Source organism: Pungitius pungitius, chromosome 13, assembly GCF_949316345.1.
Source record: "Pungitius pungitius chromosome 13, fPunPun2.1, whole genome shotgun sequence".
Taxonomy (NCBI): Eukaryota; Metazoa; Chordata; class Actinopteri; order Perciformes; family Gasterosteidae; genus Pungitius; species Pungitius pungitius.
Genome location: NC_084912.1, coordinates 13698901 through 13718655, shown reverse-complemented (window position 1 = coordinate 13718655; position 19755 = coordinate 13698901). Strand labels below are relative to the sequence as shown.

Genomic DNA, 19755 nt, shown 5'->3' with positions numbered 1-19755 from the left:
TGCCCTTAGGCAATAATCCATTATCATAATCCAACAAAATAATACCGCCTCAGTGTCCTCCAACTGAAAATTTGATAATAAAACCCGGTCTTGCCTCCTTGATCGATTGATGCTTCAGTAAGTCTGTAATCAATCTCTGTAAATCTTATTCTTCATATTAGTGATGGATGGCACTGACCGGCTGACATCTAATTCTTAATAAATGTCCCATACTGGCCTCGTTTATCAGCAAACTGATCCGCTGGTCTAAGTAGAACCACCTCAATGTGTGTGAGTGTGTGCGTGGGCTTCCTTGTAAGATGACTGATGCTATCTATGAATCAGTCAGACAGCTGGACTAACCTAATTTTAGCTGACCACTATAGCCTCCGCCTCCCTAACTTCCTACATCTTGGCAAAGGTGACATTTGGGGTGTTTAAAAAAAAGATGGAAGAAAAGAAAAGACGAGTAAATAGAGGAGGAGTTTGGAATGAGATGAAGACAAAAAAGTGAGGAAGAAGAAGATGAAAGAGACACCTAATCCCTTTGCTCAGTGTTAAGGACGTACATTAAGAAGTTTGGCAAAGCTCTCGCTAACACATCTCTGCGCTTGTGCTTCACCACAGACCTCCAGCATGGATCCTGCGCCTCAGCCTCTGTGCATGTGCTCGGGCGTCAGCTCACCTCGGAAAGCATGCCGTACTGCCCCCTCCTGGCCATGCCGATGGTGAGCAGGTCGTAGACGGAGTTGGCGTCCTGCAGGCTGGCCTCGCGAGCCTCGGCCTGGTCAGGCAGCCGACTGATCACCGCCTCGCCGCTGGCCTGGGCGGACAGAGACACCGAGTGAGGGAGAGGAGGAGGCAGGAGGGAAACTAAAGAAGGAAAATGAGGTGATACTGATGGTCTCGGGGAGTGCATGTGTGTGTCTCACCATAGACTCTGTGATGAGCAGCAGCAACACAGCCTCCTCCAGCACGTCCTGAGGACAGAAGCAACTGCCGGGACACAAGAAACAGGAAATAGAACCAATAACAGGAAGTCTATCCCTCTGGCTCTCACACACACACACACACACACACACACACACACACACACAACACGTCCACAGGTAGATTTCCAGATTGCCGGGAGTGTCTCGTTTCTGTCTCACTTGAGGTGCAGTAACACAACACGGGCCACACTGGGTGTATCGCAAAACAGCACACTCAGATGTCAGACACAAACAGACACACACACACGCACACACACACACACACACACACACAGGGTCTTTCATTTCTTCCACCACTCCCACCCTCTCATTTATCACATTTGTTGGGACACTAAAGGACACGTTTAACGGACCCGCACGGCCTTTTCCAAAAAGGAAATAGACGAAAGCCATGAACAATGCTCAAGTGCAGCTACTCCTCGGGGTGAAATCTCCTCTTCCTCCCCTCCTTCTAATCTCAGATATGGATTTAGATCTTCACTTATGATGGTGTGGGCAGGATTAGTCATGTGAGGGTGACTAAGAATGGCTCGCAGGGCCTCAACAACGAGCACAGCCTCCCGGGAAAGAGGCTGATGCAGAGACGAGGCAACAAACGTTAAAACAGCTGTGTGATACAACTGTGTGATACAACTATGTGTTACAACTGTGTGTTACAACTGTGTGATACACCTGTGTGATACAACTGTGTGTTACAACTGTGTGATACACCTGTGTGATACAACTGTGTGATATACCTGTGTGATACACCTGTGTGATACAACTGTGTGTTACAACTGTGTGTTACAACTGTGTGTTACACCTGTGTGATACAACTGTGTGATACAACTGTGTGATACAACTGTGTGTTACAACTGTGTGATACACCTGTGTGATACACCTGTGTGATACAACTGTGTGATACAACTGTGTGATACAACTGTGTGTTACAACTGTGTGATACACCTGTGTGATACAACTGTGTGATACACCTGTGTGATACACCTGTGTGATACAACTGTGTGTTACAACTGTGTGTTACAACTGTGTGTTACACCTGTGTGATACAGCTGTGTGATACAACTGTGTGTTACAACTGTGTGTTACACCTGTGTGATACAGCTGTGTGATACAACTGTGTGATATACCTGTGTGATACACCTGTGTGATACAACTGTGTGTTACAACTGTGTGTTACAACTGTGTGTTACACCTGTGTGATACAACTGTGTGATATACCTGTGTGATACACCTGTGTGATACAACTGTGTGATACAACTGTGTGATACAACTGTGTGTTACAACTGTGTGATACACCTGTGTGATACAACTGTGTGATACACCTGTGTGATACACCTGTGTGATACAACTGTGTGTTACAACTGTGTGTTACAACTGTGTGTTACACCTGTGTGATACAGCTGTGTGATACAACTGTGTGTTACAACTGTGTGTTACACCTGTGTGATACAGCTGTGTGATACAACTATGTGTTACAACTGTGTGTTACAACTGTGTGATACAGCTGTGTGATACAACTGTGTGATACAACTATGTGTTACAACTGTGTGTTACAACTGTGTGTTACAACTGTGTGATACACCTGTGTGATACAACTGTGTGTTACAACTGTGTGATACACCTGTGTGATACAACTGTGTGATACACCTGTGTGATACACCTGTGTGATACAGCTGTGTGATACAACTGTGTGTTACAACTGTGTGTTACAACTGTGTGTTACACCTGTGTGATACAGCTGTGTGATACAACTGTGTGTTACAACTGTGTGTTACACCTGTGTGATACAGCTGTGTGATACAACTATGTGTTACAACTGTGTGTTACAACTGTGTGATACAGCTGTGTGATACAACTGTGTGATACAACTGTGTGATACAACTATGTGTTACAACTGTGTGTTACAACTGTGTGATACAGCTGTGTGATACAACTGTGTGATACACCTGTGTGATACAACTGTGTGTTACAACTGTGTGTTACACCTGTGTGATACAGCTGTGTGATACAACTATGTGTTACAACTGTGTGTTACAACTGTGTGATACAACTGTGTGATACAGCTGTGTGATACAGCTGTGTGATACACCTGTGTGTTACAACTGTGTGATACACCTGTGTGATACAACTGTGTGATACACCTGTGTGATACAGCTGTGTGTTACAACTGTGTGATACACCTGTGTGATACAGCTGTATGTTACAACTGTGTGTTACACCTGTGTGATACAACTGTGTGATACACCTGTGTGATACAGCTGTGTGTTACAACTGTGTGATACACCTGTGTGATACAGCTGTGTGATACAGCTGTGTGATACTGTGTGATGTTGTTAAATAATATTAACTTGTCATGTCTTTTCGTGAAATGTTATATATTTATGTTATGTTTTCTTGTCCCGGCAGGTTATTTTGTATCATGTTATGTTGTCTTTTCTTGCCATTTTATCTTATTATGACATGTTGTATTGTTACTTTTTACTTTTTACTGTACCATATTATACTATGTTATGTAGTTACATATAGTCATTTTGTGCTTTATTATGTTCTGATATTCTCTCATCTTGTTTTGTTATGAATGGATCACTGGTATTTTCTGTTGTGTTGGTGCATATTGTTTTCCAGGTTCAATAAGTGACGCTTTCTAATCAGTCACTATCAGTCACTGTTTATATCCTTATTTAGTATCGGGCACAGTATTCTCTATATAATTAGTAATTACGGTAAACATGTAAGATATGCTGTAATGATATTGGGCAATTGAAATAAATATGTTTCTTGTTCTTTATTTTCTTCTATCAATTACTGTACTTGAAATTGCGGTGAAATTGTTATAATAATCTGAATATTAACCGGAATCACAGTTAATTATTCAGATTTCATTGTCCTGTGCATGTTCACAGGTATTATAGGTGTGTGGCGGTGGTTTTTTTAGGCTCTAAACTACACTGATAAGATGATTTGGGTGAGCTTGGAATCCTCACCTTCACAGAGCCAACGTAAACTAGCAGCCTGTGAGCACTTTCCTGGGAAAGTCTCTAACTCGACTTTCTATGTGCAAGGGCGTACTTTTCCTTGGTAGAGACGTGACTCACATTCACGCCTCCCTGGTCATGACTCCCAGGCTTTAGTAAAAAGAAAATCACTTGTACAAAGAGAATCGGCGCCAACTGCCATGCGCTGCAGCTGCTGGGAGGATAAGATCTTGGACATGACTGATACCACACGGGCTGAAAGTGCAACGTCGACAAAGGGTAATTGACTCCTCGAGATAACAGCTGTGGGCACAAAGGTGAGTTGACACAAAGAAGTAACAAAACACAATCCCAGGAGGCATCAGCCTTCTTAAATTTAGAACCTAGGTACAGCAATTGCACTAAGTACACCGACAGTTGGATCTCGTGGATAATTAAGAGGATAAAGACTGTTAGAAGGAAAGAGCAAAATGAACAAAAACCGACCAGTCGGTGGTGTAGCGTTGTGGCGGTTTGACAGTGGGGTAGGTGGCGTCTTTGAAGACGGCGGCTCCCTCTCTGTGGAGCCAGGCTGCGGGTGGGGGGCCCAGCGGGGGCCAGTAGCTGTCCTCGCTCACAGCACTCAGCAACACCTCCGCCAGCTTCCTCGCTGCAGACTAAAAGGAAAACACGATGTACCCGTGCAACACGAGTATATATAACACAGTAAAACATAGTATTATTACAACAGTGTAACAATATAGTGGAGTAATGTCCACCCGAGGAGAGAATTATACTCTCTTGCATTCACGCATGTTAATGAACTGTTGCCGTTGTTTGCACTGTTTGCATCTTTCATTTTTAGCTGCCAGCTCAGCATTCCCCCAACGCTGAGAGCCAATTTGAGGCATTCCCTCAATCTGGATATGAGCAGCTTTAACATGAAGGTACTTATTGTCAATAGAGTTGATTAATGCAGACATTCGTCCTCAAGCATCGGTTCAAGTTTATGTGGATTATTTTTAAATGCCTGCGGGGTTAGTTTGTAAGTTAAATATCTACCCATCTACTGTACACTTGTGTAATGTGCTGATACACATTAAATAATGAAGGCTTGGCAGCTAGCAGTGCCAAGTACAGCAGCTATGTATGTATGTGTGTGTGTGTGTGTGTGTGTGTGTGTGTGTGTGTGTGTGTGTGTGTGTGTGTGTGTGTGTGTGTGTGTGTGTGTGTGTGTGTGTGTGTGTGAGAAACACCTCACCTTCCTGAAGCTCTGAGACCCCCGGGACTCCACAACCCTCAGCACTCTACGCAGCTGGTGAGCACCCTGCGCCAGATGACTAACACACAAACCACACACACACACACACACACACACAGTAGGCGTACATCCGTGTGATGTATAGGTATGAAGGTGTAAGATTGAGGATGTGAGCAATAGCACTGATATTCTGAATGTATACTGCTTCAGGGACACTGCATCTAAGCTCTAAAATGACTGTTGGAATAAACCGTGGGTCCTAGATAGTGTTTCTCATATTTTGTCCACTCCACTTATGTCAGTGATGGTAGACATTTTTTCTTCTTAATCATTTCAGGGCTCTTGAATCACGCTGCATTTTGTTTTCACTGGGTGTACGTACTAAACAGGAAACTGACTACAATACTATTTAGTGTGGTAGAAAATAATGCAGAATGTCCCAAACACTAGGACGTTCCTCCACATTGTGCAGCCAGCATGCTTTTCTGGCTATTCTATATTCCATTCTAATCTTTTTGGTGAAGATTGAGGGCAGGACATTATGTAAGCAAGTAAGTGGTGTAGATGTATTTCCCAGCTGGGTGCATACTGCGTGCAAACCGTGATGGTTAAGCGCAGCTGCGGTATGGACTAGAAGAAGAAAAAAATGTTTTGCCGATGGGACAGCAGAGGGAGTGTGTGACAGGCCGAGCTTGGCCTTCCTGAGTCCTATGGCTACACTGACACCTGCTGGTCATCAAATGACATGCAGCTCTGCTACACTGAGGGCAGGTGTTTAAAATCCATTGTCAGACATCTTCTGCCCCTTTGTCTTTCTCAAGCAAACGGAAAAAAAAAACATTTACGTGATGTAAAAGGAGGTAGATCCATCACGGCTTGCAGTTGGTAATTACATAAGGCCAATAACCGACTACCTGACAAACTTTGATTTGATGCTTTCTTCTACTCCCCTTTACCCAGATTAAAACACGTACACTTTGGTAGTCTTTTAGCTGTGTAGATGTGTAATGGAGGAACTGACCCTCGCTGCAGCAGACAGAGGTAAGCACTCTGTAAGGAAGCCTGCAGGAAGTAGCCCAGGTCCACGTCCACAGGGGGAAGAAGACTGGCTTTGGCTGTCTTGGTGTGAGGTGTCGATACCGTCTGAAAAGACACGTAACAGCAACGCTTTTTATTCCTTGTTTCAGGTTTTGTCTTATATCTACAGTTGTTACACACACACGCATACTCATGGGGGGGGAATTTATTGTTGTATTGTTGAAAAATCATACATTCTACAATATTATATATTTATATAATGACAATTTTGATAAATTGTATAGGTGGAGGCTTTAAATAGGATCCCGCATTGTGCACTCTATTATTTATCTCTGTTGTGTTTGGATTTTTTCAAATATATACATCATATGTGTAAAAGGCCACCTTATCGAGCTCCTGCAGGTAGGACAGAGAAGCATCACAGGCCCGCAGGTAGCAGGACAGACTCTCCTCCTCCCTCTCTGACAGACGGACCCGGGACACAGAAGAAACTGTCTGGTGGTCGAGGGAGAGACCTGAGACAGGAGGACAATTCAAAATTTTGCTTCCATTGGTCCATTGGTTATTAATAGATCTCAGAGGTGGAAATCTGTCATTGATATTTCATCCTATGACATACTACCAAATCCTCCACTTCATTTATCAAGAACTAATAGAAGAGACAGAGTCGACATGATGAAATGTGTATGACACTGAGTGCATTGCTACTCAATGGAGAACCATTATCAAAGAACGGCACCAAGTTGGGTTTTTATTTCCTTAATTTAACTTTGTCCTGGCTGTTTCACACAAGCACCATGAGAAGTTCTTCTTTTTTTCTTTATCTGAAGAAAGTTAAAAACAACGTATTAACAAAAGTAACCCCATTTCCTTCTAGTTTGAAGCAAAAGAAAAATGATTTGGATTTCACAATCCCAACACTTTTTTTTCTACAGGCAGTAATTTTCTCTGCATTTTTTCCAGTGGAGACACATGGGAATACAGCGGGAATACAGAGACGTCCCGGTCCAGATGCCCGGGTCTGATGTCCATAAGTGGACTCATTGGCAAAGAATAACCAGATTGAGCAGGAACGTTTCTAGACCGCAGGGGGCCTGTGAAGGACAGCAGCCTCAGGGGCCAGACGCCAGGCCTGATCGAATCAACAGAGAGCTGCCGAAAGACAATACTTTTATCCGACTTCATTCCCACCGTGATGCGCACGCGAAGGAAAAACCGCTCTCTCCTGAAGCATGTGAGAGGCAAACCCCACCCGCTGTCAATTTCATTGAGAGGGACCCACCAACAATTACAGGAAATCTCAGTCTCACAGTTAACCTCCTAGAATTCTCTTCAATGTCAACAGCATGAGGTCACGTCCAATTATCAGGAAACAGGGAGTATAATCAAATGATGGCAATGAGTCTAACGAGATTACCCAGAGCTCAAAGGGCCCCCGTGTGATGTTGTGTGGATGTGACATGTCAAAATTTGACTATTTGATGGGTCAAAATGGGCTTGGAAACGTAGACGTTTATTTGACTGAAGAAGGGTGAAGGGTGAGCTCGTTCTCGAAGTGACCCCAAAAATAATCAGGGATAACCAACCTACGTGTTTGGAGATCAGACGGCGCGTGTGTGACTGTGAGTAATAGTGAGTGCTTCCTCTGACTCACAATCATCAGGCTTTTAAAGTAGCATCTGCATAGAAATCTGCCACTTGCATTTCCTCCCCCGTTGCTTTTTTTGGATATTAAAAAAAAGGTTTTCAATGCTAACTAAATGAATCCCTCTCTTTTATTGGTTGTTCGGGGACGTTTCTGGGCGTCAGCCTCTGTGGAAACGCAGCGACAAGCTGACGGACCGTACGCGCGCAGTTACAAAAAGGCCAGAGACAGCGGCAAAAAGACAGAAACATTATATGAGGCCAAATACCGATTTGACAAAGCTCAGTACAAAACGAGAGTGAGGTTGGCATTTCGCCTCCTCGGGGGTCACTGACGTCCGTCCATTCAAGCTGATGCTTTGCAGCCCTGTGACATTCATCTCCACAGATTGGATTTTGTCAGTTGGCTTTCTTCCTTCTTCACTTCCAGACAAGGTCATGGGTTACCAAAAATCCTCTGAAATGACGACGCTTGGTGAGATGAAATCCTCCGGAGCCCAGGCGGTACCTTTAATGACGAAGGCCTCGGCCAGCAGGCGGAGGTGGTAGGTCGGCTGCTCGTCCCGCGTCAGCTCCTCTAGCCCCACCCTGGCGCACATTCCCTGGGCGTCCCTGTAGCGACCCTGCACATAGTGCACTTTGGCCATCAGCAGAAGGGCCTCGTTCAGGTACCTGGGCTGGAGGACGAGAGGGAAGGAAATGCTTTGGCAAAAGGACGGTATTCCCTTCGTTTATTTAGTCGTACAGAGAAAGCGAAGGGAACCCCGGCTCCAACTGACTGTGAGGAGGCCTCGGCTGAGGATGGTGTTGAGGTGGCCTTTGGCCCGGCTCAGTCTGGGGTGGGCCTTCTCCGTCAGAGGCGTGGAGGTCCGTAACAGGTCCATGTTGTCCTGCAGGCACTCCTCCAGCAGCGCCTCCGCCATCAGCAGCGTCCCGTAGTCATCTGGTGGATGGGATTGGACATTATTTAAGGAGTTAAAGGTCTGAGCGGGTCAGGGGTCATTTGTTTCTGCTGCCAAAGCAAACCACACTGCGGTCCATTAAAAACAACCTTTCCCACCAGGAATTCAAATATTGCCCCGAGTGTCTATTTAGAAGCTAATGTTTCCGTTTCTCTCATACTCTCCTTAAATAGCTTCAACGTTGCAATCGTATGATAAGAACTGCACGTCCACCTCCACTAAAGATATGGATGTTTGCTCCTACAAAAAACACATTCTGTTCAGACGGGCCTTCAGAGTCCTGTGGCAAACCACATCTTCTTGTTTACACAAACACACTCCATTAAAGCCTTCCTGTTTAGCTTTTTCATGCTGTGTGCGTGTGTGTATTTGTGTTTGTATTCCGACGCCAATCTGTGAGCGGCGTTTGCGTCCCGATCCGACTCGACATATTTGCCATTTTGTTTCAGCAGCAGTTGAGGCTCGACCTATCAGCGAGGGGGAGGGGAAGGATGAGCGGCAGGGACGTGCCCCAGCCCCCAGGAGCTATTTGATGAATTCACACAAGTTGGAGCAAAGACTGTGGGGAGAGTCGGTGTAGCAATGAGTGACCCGGAGGTGAACACATGGTTGCAGTGCTTGAGATCACACATTCTTGTGCGTCAAAGCAGGGAGATGGATAATGAAATCAAACATTCTTTCACCTGCGATAGCTTTCAAGGAGTTATTTTGTGACACATGGTTGGTGAACATTACATTACATGTCATTTAGCTTTTATCCAAAGCGACTTACAATCAGTAACATTAAGAGCTAAAGGAGTTGGTGTGGACAAAACCACCATCTGGTTATCAAAGAATGTCCTTTAACTGCGAGGAGTTTCAAATAGCATCTGTGTGCTAACTAGTTGCAGTGCAATTGGACCACTAGGTGCAGCCAGCTCCTACAACCTGACCTAAAACCACAATGGCCACAATGCATTTGGGTTTACAGTTGACTGCAGCTGGGGGGGAAATTGGTGAGAGATTGTGGCCAGGAAATACTAAGGTGGGGAATCCCCCTCATATGACCCCCTGTGCCCAGACCCTTAAAAAAAAAAACTAAAACTTTGATTCTTCAAATAATTTGCTCATAGAATTCATTTCCTCACTATGTTTATTGATATTTCAAGGTTGGCTGGGGGGGTTGGAGCTGTGTTGGAGTTGCAGTTTGTCGATAGATGTACAAAGAAGAAGACTGCTTTAAAACTCTCAATATTAGCAGCTCTGCAAATGCTGAGTGGACCTCAAAACCTCTGCAGGATGTCTTCAAATTCTGCTCCCAGAATTGAAAAAAATTGCAGCCTATAAAATAGCCTCCCAAGTGTTTGACGTCAGATAGCAACGAATACAAATACCCGTGTGACCTTGGTGCCCTGAATGCAAGCTACCGTTGTGAATAAGTGTTTTTTGGAGAGTGTAAACAAGTGGTGGACAAACATCACCCTGCGATATCACACCTTACTCTTTGAGTTAGTCGATCGCACCTTACATCACTCAACTTCAAATTATCCAAAGTAAAATTCTTCCAACTGGGACGCAGTCGGGTGGAGTTTTACCACTAAGCTGAGTTAATATAGTATTATATTATTATACTCCACAAGGGTCTCCACTACAGCACTAACTATTGACAGCATGGGTTGAGGTGACCCATATTTACTCTGCTGAGATGAGAAGGTGGAGGCAGGTGCATTAGCGACTCTTCAAGAGGAGCAGTGATAAGTGTGTTTGCTTTTCTCGGAGCACACATGGAACGGTTTTAAGGGTACAGGAAGGCAGTGAAGGGTCTAGACGGACACCTTTGTTTGGTGTAAGATACTGAAGGGTTGGAGGGGACATGCAACACCTTCACGCAGTTATTATGTGCCCTGTAAAACATCCAGGGAGCAGACAGCTTCTTATTCTCACCATTTTTTTCGGGCAAACCTTTAACCACTTATATCGTGTTCACAGTCCAAAGTACAACTTGTACAGTGCGACCAACGCAGTGCAAAACACATCCATCCCTGACCAACACGTCTGTCTGAGTTTTCTTCTTCTTCTTTTTTTTGTCAGTGTAGGGAATTTGCAAAAGGGTTATGACACATCAAATCCTCGTCGTTCTACGTATTAATAAATATTGTTTAAATATCTCTTATGGTTTTTAAAAAAAAATGTTTTTCTTTACCAAAGCTATAAGACAGTAGTCTAGAAACAACTTCCGGAAACTTCGTTGGACGATTTCAACAACTTTGCGCTCTGTTTGTGGCATAATAAACCAGTAGTGTGGAACGCTGCGAATAATCGTGAAGCCATTGCTTTCTTTTGCCTTGTGTACGTGAGTGAGTAGTTAAAAATAATATTAATAATAATAACAAAATGTCATGGAAGCACCGGGAGATAAAGCTCAAATATAAATAAAAAAAACAAGTTCAGACCCCTCACCGTCCTCATGGAAGCGTGCCGCCTTCATCTGGTCGATGATCATCGGCATCTTGTCCCACTGGCACTCGGCCCGGTGGCGCTCCAGCTCCGCCTCCAGGCGCAGTTGGGTGAAGGAGACCCGCGATGCCATCGGTGCTCGGTCCCGGTGGTGACTGTAGTCCCCGGACACGATGGGAGTGACCGCGGACTGCCAGGAGATATAAATGTGTAATCTTTGAGTGCGATGCGGAGGAGGAGGAGGAGGAGGAGGAGGGAGAGGAGGGAGAGGAGGAGCGGGGGTTGTAAATGCACCACAGGTCATCAAAGTGCAAACTGTTTACATGTTATAAATAATATTGTTATTTTCATTATTACATATATCATTATCATGTTAAACTATACATTTTGTTGAATTGTCTTATTATAGGAACTAATGCATTGATTTGTTGTGAAATACATTGTAGGCCCAAATCAGCATTTAACAAGGAAACTGCAATATTCACAAAGTGAACTTTTCCTGTGGGAACCCTTTTGGCTCATTATTTTAATTTAAAATGCAAACTCATTATGATGCCTACATTGACCTGTCTAGGGACTGCCTTTGGTAAAGGTTCGTTTCTTGAAAAAGAACATTGCATTTTCAGAGGGCTTGATCTGCAGCTGTTGGAGGTAAAGTTTAAGCAGCCACGTCCTCCACCCCCCCTTAACACTTTAACTGGATCAGGTGGAGCTTATGAAGTCAAAGCTACAGGCTACCCGGACACAGCAAAGCAATGCCTGTAAGGTGCTTCTTGACCCTTTAATTGTGTGCATTTCATAAACGAGATCATTGTAGAAAAACACATTTTATAATTTTATAATATATATATAATAAGCCTTTTCTGGGCTCAGTTACAACATGATACATCTGTCGGCTATTGCACGGGGACATCTAATGGCACCAAGGTTATATACAAAGAGAGGACCAGTGACGTTTGTTGCTCCTGCTCACCCTAGTGATATGACAAGGGAAGGGAATGTTAACAACAAGACGAGTTTAAAGGGGAAAACCCACACGAATCCATCGCAATGTTGACTAACTAACATTTGACTGATCCACAGCACAGGGCATTGTACAGGGGGGGGGGGGGGGGGGGACGAGGACGAGGGTCACTGCTCATTGAGGGGTTTAAATGAGAGGCTATGATTAGCTACTTCATGACATGAAATAAGAACCTCGAGCCTTCTGAACAGAGCTTTAGCAGCGTCATTTTCTCTCTGGAAACTTGACATTTGCTTGACACAAATCGACGCTTCTCCTTCCCCCCTCAGTTAGCTACACGGCGCAAAGCGCGTTCCCGAGCGGCGGTGACAGTCTGACGGGCGAGCGGCGGTCAATGGGCCACTTTACCCCCTGGTGACGTTACACAAGAGTCACTGCAAAGGTTTGTTCGCTGTCAAGATAGGAGCCGCACTGTAAACTACTTGTTGAGTTCTCACAAATTACACCTACAGAATGTCTATATTTATCCAATGGGCCAAATATTAGCTATATTTATCACTGATACACGGTACGTTTTCTTAAAGACAGGAAGTGCTCATGCGTCACCTGATTAAAAGCGTTTCTAGGTTCTCTAGCCGTATTAACTGAATACAACCTTAAACATAATGTTGGAACATTTGTTATGTACAATTACATCTAAATCAGCTGTAGAATGCTAAATATGTGACGTAGTCTGTTTAGCGAAATCCAGTGAGCGTGTGAATACAACAGAGTGACAGAGTGGAGTGAATCCTCTCGCTTCAGTTGCACACTCTTTGACAACTCTAACCAATCATAATGAGCTGTCGTGTCGAAACGAACTACGGCAAGCAACTTAGTCCTTAAAGCCGACGAATCTTCATTGTTGCCCGAAGCAAACGAGTGAAACAACATAACTGTCCACAGAGTAAGGTACAGTACAAGGAATAAGGTAATATACAAGGCATTTCCACGCCATTTATATATCTTGTGGCATGTGATTTGTGCATTCGACAGTGTATGATATGTTTTTAACGCAGTCCTGAAATTAAGCTTCATGCGACTATTAGTCTGAATACAGCCATCCTTTTTGTACATCAACTTTCTTAAGATAACGTCGGGTTTTTAACCCTGTGGTGCATGTATGTAGCTTCATATGGGAATACTCCGATATTTAATATCAATATTGAGCCCATTATCTTACGGTTGTGCGATGTCATCTTATCGTCGTTTACATGCCAGAATGTGTCTGACGTTACAGAATGTTACATTTACAATCACGGCTTTACACGTTTCGTCTCTTCTCGTGGCCATATGACGTTTAGGTTAAACCCACAGAGTCAGCCTTCTACGTGTGTTTAATGCAGATCTAACATGTTGATACCAGGATAAACCAGTATTTCTTATTGGAGGTTATTTATCTGCAACACTGGAATAGTTTAATGAAGCGTTTGAGGGAAAACTTAAGGTAGGAGGGTAGAAACAACCATGTAAATCCACTGTATAGGAACAGGAAACTTAAGATGTGATGTTCACTAAAAATGTCTCCTCAATAAACTTTGTTTGTGTTCATGCTCAGCAGAATGAGAAGCGGCAGGTGCAGCGTGCCGTGGGGGGGTCTGCTCGTCCTCCTGTCCTGCTCTCTGCCGTGTGTCCACTCTCACGTGGACCCCCAGAAGGAGCCGCAGGTCGTAGTGAGTGGCGCTCACATATCCGGTCACGGTCGCCTGGACAAAAACATGATCCAGGACAAAGAGTGAGTGTCACCTCCACTTCAACAAGCGCTCTGCCGGGGCTGTTGGTGTAGGATTCACCACTTATTTGCACAGAGTGGTGAACTTTGAACATAGTCACACACACTCTGTGTAATCTGTGTTTTTTTGACTCCTCTCCTCTCCCACAGCCACATCATGGAGCATTTGGAGGGAGTGATCGACCAACCAGAGAAAGAAATGACACCCCAGGAGCTCCAGCTGCACTATTTCAAGATGCACGACTATGATGGCAACAACCTGCTGGATGGGCTGGAGCTCGCTACAGCTATCACACATGTACACAAAGAGGTAGGTTTGAATTTGTATTTGTCATCAGTGCTCCGTGCGATCAGTGAGACTAACATGACATGTTCATATGATCGGAACATGAACATGAACATGAGATTGAGACTGGCATGGCAATGCTGAAACGATAGAGGGGAACATGCATGTCGACCGTGCATGCTAATGACTTAAATAAATAAACCCATTTAGAACCCGTTTTCCCATGACCGCCTCAGGAAATGAGTCGGAGACAATATTTAAATTAACAATAATGTTAATTTAAATCAAGATTATCTAAACTTTGTTTAAAAACAAGTAAATACAGATTTGAAATTAAGTAGAGCTCTTCTACACAATAAAAAGTAATTTACTTACCAAACCAAAATTGGTAATTCTGTATATAATATTGCTGTTCTGTATTTGTAAACAAATCATAAATGTATGAGAAAAAAGGCCTTTTGTGCCTCATGAGACCTCAGCAAACAAGCCCTCATTTCTCCTCCTTTTTCAGCAAACAACTTTGAGGCAGAATCAAGGAAGCAATGTCAAATATTAGAAGAAATCATCACATGATATTTAAAAACCTCCAAAAGAGTGTGTTGGAAAATTTCAACTATAGCAACATAAAACTCTATTTTATTGAGTCAGTTAACATTGTTAAAGGAACTTCACTATTTCACCAGTCCATCTCAAAGCAGCAACCAATTCAAGTTTAAACCACTCAAGCCCGTTTGGGTCCACACAACCACCGTCTGTCTTTGTGTTCATCATATCTAAAGACGCTGTGAAAAAATATGCAAGAAAAAGATAAAGTTGAAGAGCAGCATGTAGCAAAACTAAAAGGACAGCAAAATAACTACCTGCTTAACCAGAGATCGATTGACAAAAGGATTCTGCCTGTTGTTGTCGTGCACACATGAATGTGAACATGTTCCTCAGGAGGGAGGAGAGAACAGCCAGCCGATGAAAGAGGAGGACCTCATCAGTCTCATCGACGACGTCCTGAGGGACGATGACAAAAACAACGACGGCTACATCGATTATGCAGAGTTTGCCAAGTCTCTGGAGTGACGTGTCGCCGACATCATCATCATCGCCATCAGGAACGACAACAACAACAACAACAATGAGGAATCTGTAGGCGAACTGAAAAGCTGCCTCCAAACGGTCTAGAAACCCATCTTTTAATCTCTGCTTTCCCTCACAAGCAATCAATCGGCATTATTGGTCATCACATTTTTTGTCCTTGTTTTTCATTTTATATCTGAGTTATGAGCAAAAAAAATTGTCTATTAAAATTGATCACCAAGCAACAAAAAGGGGGAACAAAAATTGGCTATTTTTTTTTTAAAGATTTAACTGACCTCTTGGTAGGTTTTGACTTTTTTATTTTTCCTTTTTTTATAAAGGGTCAGTTCACCCAATATCACCAAGAGACACATTTTCTTTCTTCTGCCTTTTGATGCTTTCTGATCCCGGATACATACTTTTAATTCTGTTTGAGCCAAATGGCCACAATACTTTCATTGGGAACGAGTACAGCTATCAGTGACGTGGAAGCAGAGGTTTCTGTGGCCGGTGACTCAATACAGAGAATAAACATAACCCAAACTCTCTGACTGACCCTTTTCAGACATACTGGACTCTACAGTGTATTTAATTCACACTGGTAGCCAGATAGCACCCGTAAAATGGACCACAGTTTGAAACCGTTGTGCAGTGGACTCATTTACTCCAAGCGACACACTGTGTGTGGACAGAAGGTAGAAGACCATTTGTTTTTTTGGGGTAGCGGGCGAAACGACACGCACATTGAATGTCGCCCGCGGAGACTCTGTGTTTCTGGACATTTCCACATTTGTTAAAGCCAACCGACGCGGAGCCGACGGTCGGGTTGAATGTGAAGCCGCGGCGCCGACTCGTGATCACTGGAAGAGCTTCGCCGAAAGCACACGTGGTCGACGCCCTCGCCACGCAGGCGCGTGATAAGTGATCCACTGAGGCCCTCGTCCTGACCTCGACATGTTCGCTTCAAATCATTAGCTGCCTTTAAAAAAAACAAAGAAAACACGGATCCTACGTGTCTGGTCTCTTAGTCTCATCCATGATGGATGGGGAATTTTATATATTTACCGTCCAGTATTGATTCTTTAATCAGTTCAGGTTGTTGATGAATAAGGAAGAAAAAAAAAAGGAAACCGATGCAATGAAGTTTCTGAAATGTGACGTTTCTGAAATGTGAAATATTAAAAACGCTAATCTACATATCTGTGATGATGTTTTGTGTTGTGGGAAGTCGTGCTACATTGCACTCATGAAATCACCACTTAAAGGCATTAGAGGGAGGGGGTATTTTTTATTCTTTATTTGATTTACTAACAAAGGTTTTGAAGGTACTGTTTCATGTACAGAGACATACAGACAAAACATTTTAAAATGCAATATACAGAATTACCAGTATGGTAGTACCGATGTTACATCACACAGTAATCTCACTGTAATCTCCATTAGAGTTAGTAGATGTAGGAGAGCTAGGTTAAGAATATAATAAAACTACAAAGAGGATCAAATAAGAATCCATGTGCTATTCAACACCTATTGAAACAACTGTTTAAAAGCTGAACTTTGAGTATAGAAAGTTCCCACACTGTGTGTGACACTGAAGTTACTTTTGCAGCTTAAATAAGGGCCACAACATGTAGTTTTAACTTGAAGGTTGTTGTTTTTGGCTTTAAATCTGCACTTGGATTCTCAGATTAATAATGTTGTGCTCAAATTAGATACAATCTTTTTTTTACACATTCACAAATGCTTTCGTTTTTCACGTATAACATCCTCAGGTCTGGATCTTCTCACCCTTTGTATGTAAATCATGGGGGGAAGTGAGTTACCACCGAAATGAGTAACAATGCCCCTGTGCACTCCTCAGTGTGGCACGTCCACTCTGTCCCTCTTAGCTCCAGTGGGATGCGGGGTCCAGAGGCTGCATGGGGGCCAGCGAGAACACGGGCGAGGGGAGGCCGCTCCTCAGCGGGCCGTACCAGTCCTCGTGCTGCCGCGGGCCGGCCGGCTGCGGTGGGACGCCGGGACAGGGGCACGGCCCCGGGGGGCGGGAGTACGCGCCGGGGGGGAGGCAGGGGATGTGAGCCAGGGACTGGCTGAAGTACTGCCGAGACATGGCGGGCGGCTGGACGTGCAGGCCGCCCAGCAGCGGCCTGTGGCCCGGCATCAAGCCCACGGGGAGAAGCTTCTGGGAGGCCCGCTCCTGTTTGCGCTGTTTGGCTCTTCTGTTCTGGAACCAGACCTGCTGAGACATGGACATGATGGAGACAAATTAAGGTCAGAGACGAGGAGAGGATTTAAACACGGACAGGAGAGATACAAGGAAAGGATAGAGACAACGACTGAATGAAAGGGAAAGACCAGAAGGACAGAATGGAGACAAGGAAAGGATGGAGTCAAAAACAGGATGTAGACAAAGACTAGATTGAGGCAAAGACCAGATGAAGACAAGGACAGGCTGGAGAAAAGGAAATGGTTGAAGACAAGACCAGACGGAGACAAGGACAGGTGGGATACAAGGACAAGGACAGGCAAATTCTCCCATCTTGGATATTTTTGTTTAATAGAGACCAATAATAGGTAATAAATAATAAAATTGTACATTTGTGATGATTGACTAATCCAGTGTTTCAGCACATCTGGCCTGTGTGTTCATAGCGAGAGACTTTCATGGTCTCTCGCTTTTACGATCGTATTTTCAAGCCTAACAAATGACGCGATATGAGTAATAACAGGTGTTGTTAAATTTAAATAAATCCATTCAGCAGGCTTCTGAATCTCTGTGAAACCGAAATCACTAAACTATTAGTAAGCATCTAAACAAAGTGAGTGGTTTTGGCACGGTTCCCTCTTGCGAACCTGTATGCGGGCCTCGTTGAGCTTGGTGACGCGAGCCAGCTCCTCTCTGTAGTAGATGTCGGGATACTGGTTCTGTCCAAAGGCCGCCTCCAGCTGCTCCAGCTGCTTGTGGCTGAAGGTGGTGCGGTGCCGTCTCCTGGCCGGCGACGGGTAGGCCCGGCCCCGCCTGCCGAGGCCGACGCCCACGGAGGTCTCGCAGGCCTTCCTCGCCGACCCCGCTATATCTGCTTTCAGGAGGAAGAATGGGAGCGTTCGGGCTTTGCGGGGACGCTCAAAAGACTTTTTTGGAGACAATTATCCGGCTCCCGTTTCCCAAATGACTTGGCATGACAGAAAAAAAAGTGCCCTGAAAACTTGTGAGAGCCCGTTTTACCAAATGAGTGTCTTAAAAAAGAGGGATTACTCTGACTTTATGGTTCCCACTGCTGCCGGCAACCTGAGAGCGACGGAGCTTTAGGGGCCGAAGACAAACCTCGTGAGAAAAAGACACCAGAAACTAGGGGGGATTTGACCAAGATTATTACCACAAAGTGACTAATCTGACCAATTGGTGCACTGAGTTGACCTTGTACTCGGTTAGAGAAGAGAAAAAAAGGATGATTTGATGATGCATTGAAAGTGTACTTTTTCTCACAAAGGTTCTCTTAACTATTTTTTACCAAACCTGCTTGATTATTTATACAGTTTAACTCTAATCCTTTAATTACTGTTATTAAACTAAAACCTCTAAATTCCCTTTTGGCAATCACCCCATTAGGATCAGACCGACCTTTTTAGATATCATACGCTCATATTCATTTCACAACACACATTGTTCAATTTAACAGTTTGGATCTGAAAATCAATTAGAAGCTTAAAGAAACAACCACTCCATTGAGCTTGTAGGAGGTCATGCAACTTTTAAAATCTATATTAGAAGTGAATTATTGCTAAAAACATGCGATAGAAAAAGGCCTTAGGTCTCCCTCTGTCGTGTTGGGTTGCAGAGGAAACTCGGACTGTTGAACAAACTCGTATTATCATTTTTTTGACGAGCACTCACCTGCGCTGGAGCTGACCGTGGCCATATCGGAGTAAACATCTGCACAGTCGTGGTGGCTCCTCACTGCGTCTCCTGCAACCTTTACCAGGTCCATCGTTGCAGCTCTGCTCGCACCGACTGAGCCCCCCCCACGGACACAACTGACCATAGAGTCACATGTCGGCCCCATGTCCCACCCACCTCGCTTCACCTTTACCTGTGTGGGAGTCTGCGTCATGAGCCGCAGTGGGCCGCTCTCTGGGATTCCCCATATGTTCTTTTTGAGGAAACCTTATTGGTTGTCATCAGTTGGGCCTTTTTGTATGAAACATTGATATTTCTTCCTGTAAGAAAGTTTCAAATCCGTACAAAGAAACAGAACTTTGCCCATTGACTCAGATTTGCGTCACACTTCCCTATAGTTTGGGATCCAGCATAAAAGAAAAAAATAATTCAAAAAAAGCAAACAATACAGCCTGTGAATTTATTTTTCCAATCAATACGTCGGTAATAATTTTAAAACAAT

At 44.1% G+C, this 19755-nt stretch overlaps 3 protein-coding genes across 6 annotated transcripts in view; 1 reads left to right on the top strand and 2 right to left on the bottom strand.

Moving 5' to 3' along the window:
- Positions 1-11462, bottom strand: part of ttc7a (tetratricopeptide repeat domain 7A) — a 47584-nt gene extending 36122 nt beyond the window's left edge. Inside the window, exons 1-9 of the mRNA XM_037465188.2 lie at positions 11270-11462; positions 8648-8811; positions 8377-8545; positions 6609-6739; positions 6208-6329; positions 5187-5265; positions 4433-4602; positions 912-975; positions 665-802 (exon numbers count right to left, since the gene is read on the bottom strand). Of these exons, the coding sequence (XP_037321085.2) occupies positions 665-802; positions 912-975; positions 4433-4602; positions 5187-5265; positions 6208-6329; positions 6609-6739; positions 8377-8545; positions 8648-8811; positions 11270-11399 (1167 nt within the window). The 5' untranslated portion in view covers positions 11400-11462. The remainder of the gene's footprint in view (positions 1-664; positions 803-911; positions 976-4432; positions 4603-5186; positions 5266-6207; positions 6330-6608; positions 6740-8376; positions 8546-8647; positions 8812-11269) is intronic.
- Positions 11463-13064: 1602 nt separating this feature from the next.
- On the top strand, positions 13065-16552 carry mcfd2 (multiple coagulation factor deficiency 2, ER cargo receptor complex subunit). Of its 4 annotated transcripts, none has more exons than XM_037465194.2 (4): positions 13065-13181; positions 13831-14004; positions 14152-14311; positions 15227-16552. In XM_037465194.2, exons 2-4 carry the CDS (start codon positions 13832-13834, stop codon positions 15356-15358), a joined length of 465 nt encoding a protein of 154 aa, XP_037321091.1. In that variant the 5' UTR covers positions 13065-13181; position 13831; the 3' UTR covers positions 15359-16552. The 4 variants fall into 4 exon arrangements, with proteins under 4 accessions (XP_037321091.1, XP_037321089.1, XP_037321090.1 ...); XM_037465192.2 differs by having other exon boundaries at positions 13083-13200; XM_037465193.2 differs by having other exon boundaries at positions 13105-13200; positions 13828-14004.
- Positions 16553-16623: 71 nt separating this feature from the next.
- prop1 (PROP paired-like homeobox 1) lies at positions 16624-19545 on the bottom strand. Its single transcript, XM_037465190.2, has 3 exons — positions 19251-19545; positions 18209-18432; positions 16624-17591 (listed from the first exon to the last, which is right to left on the bottom strand). Exons 1-3 carry the CDS (start codon positions 19465-19467, stop codon positions 17241-17243), a joined length of 792 nt encoding a protein of 263 aa, XP_037321087.2. The 5' UTR covers positions 19468-19545; the 3' UTR covers positions 16624-17240.
- Positions 19546-19755: the final 210 nt, after the last annotated feature.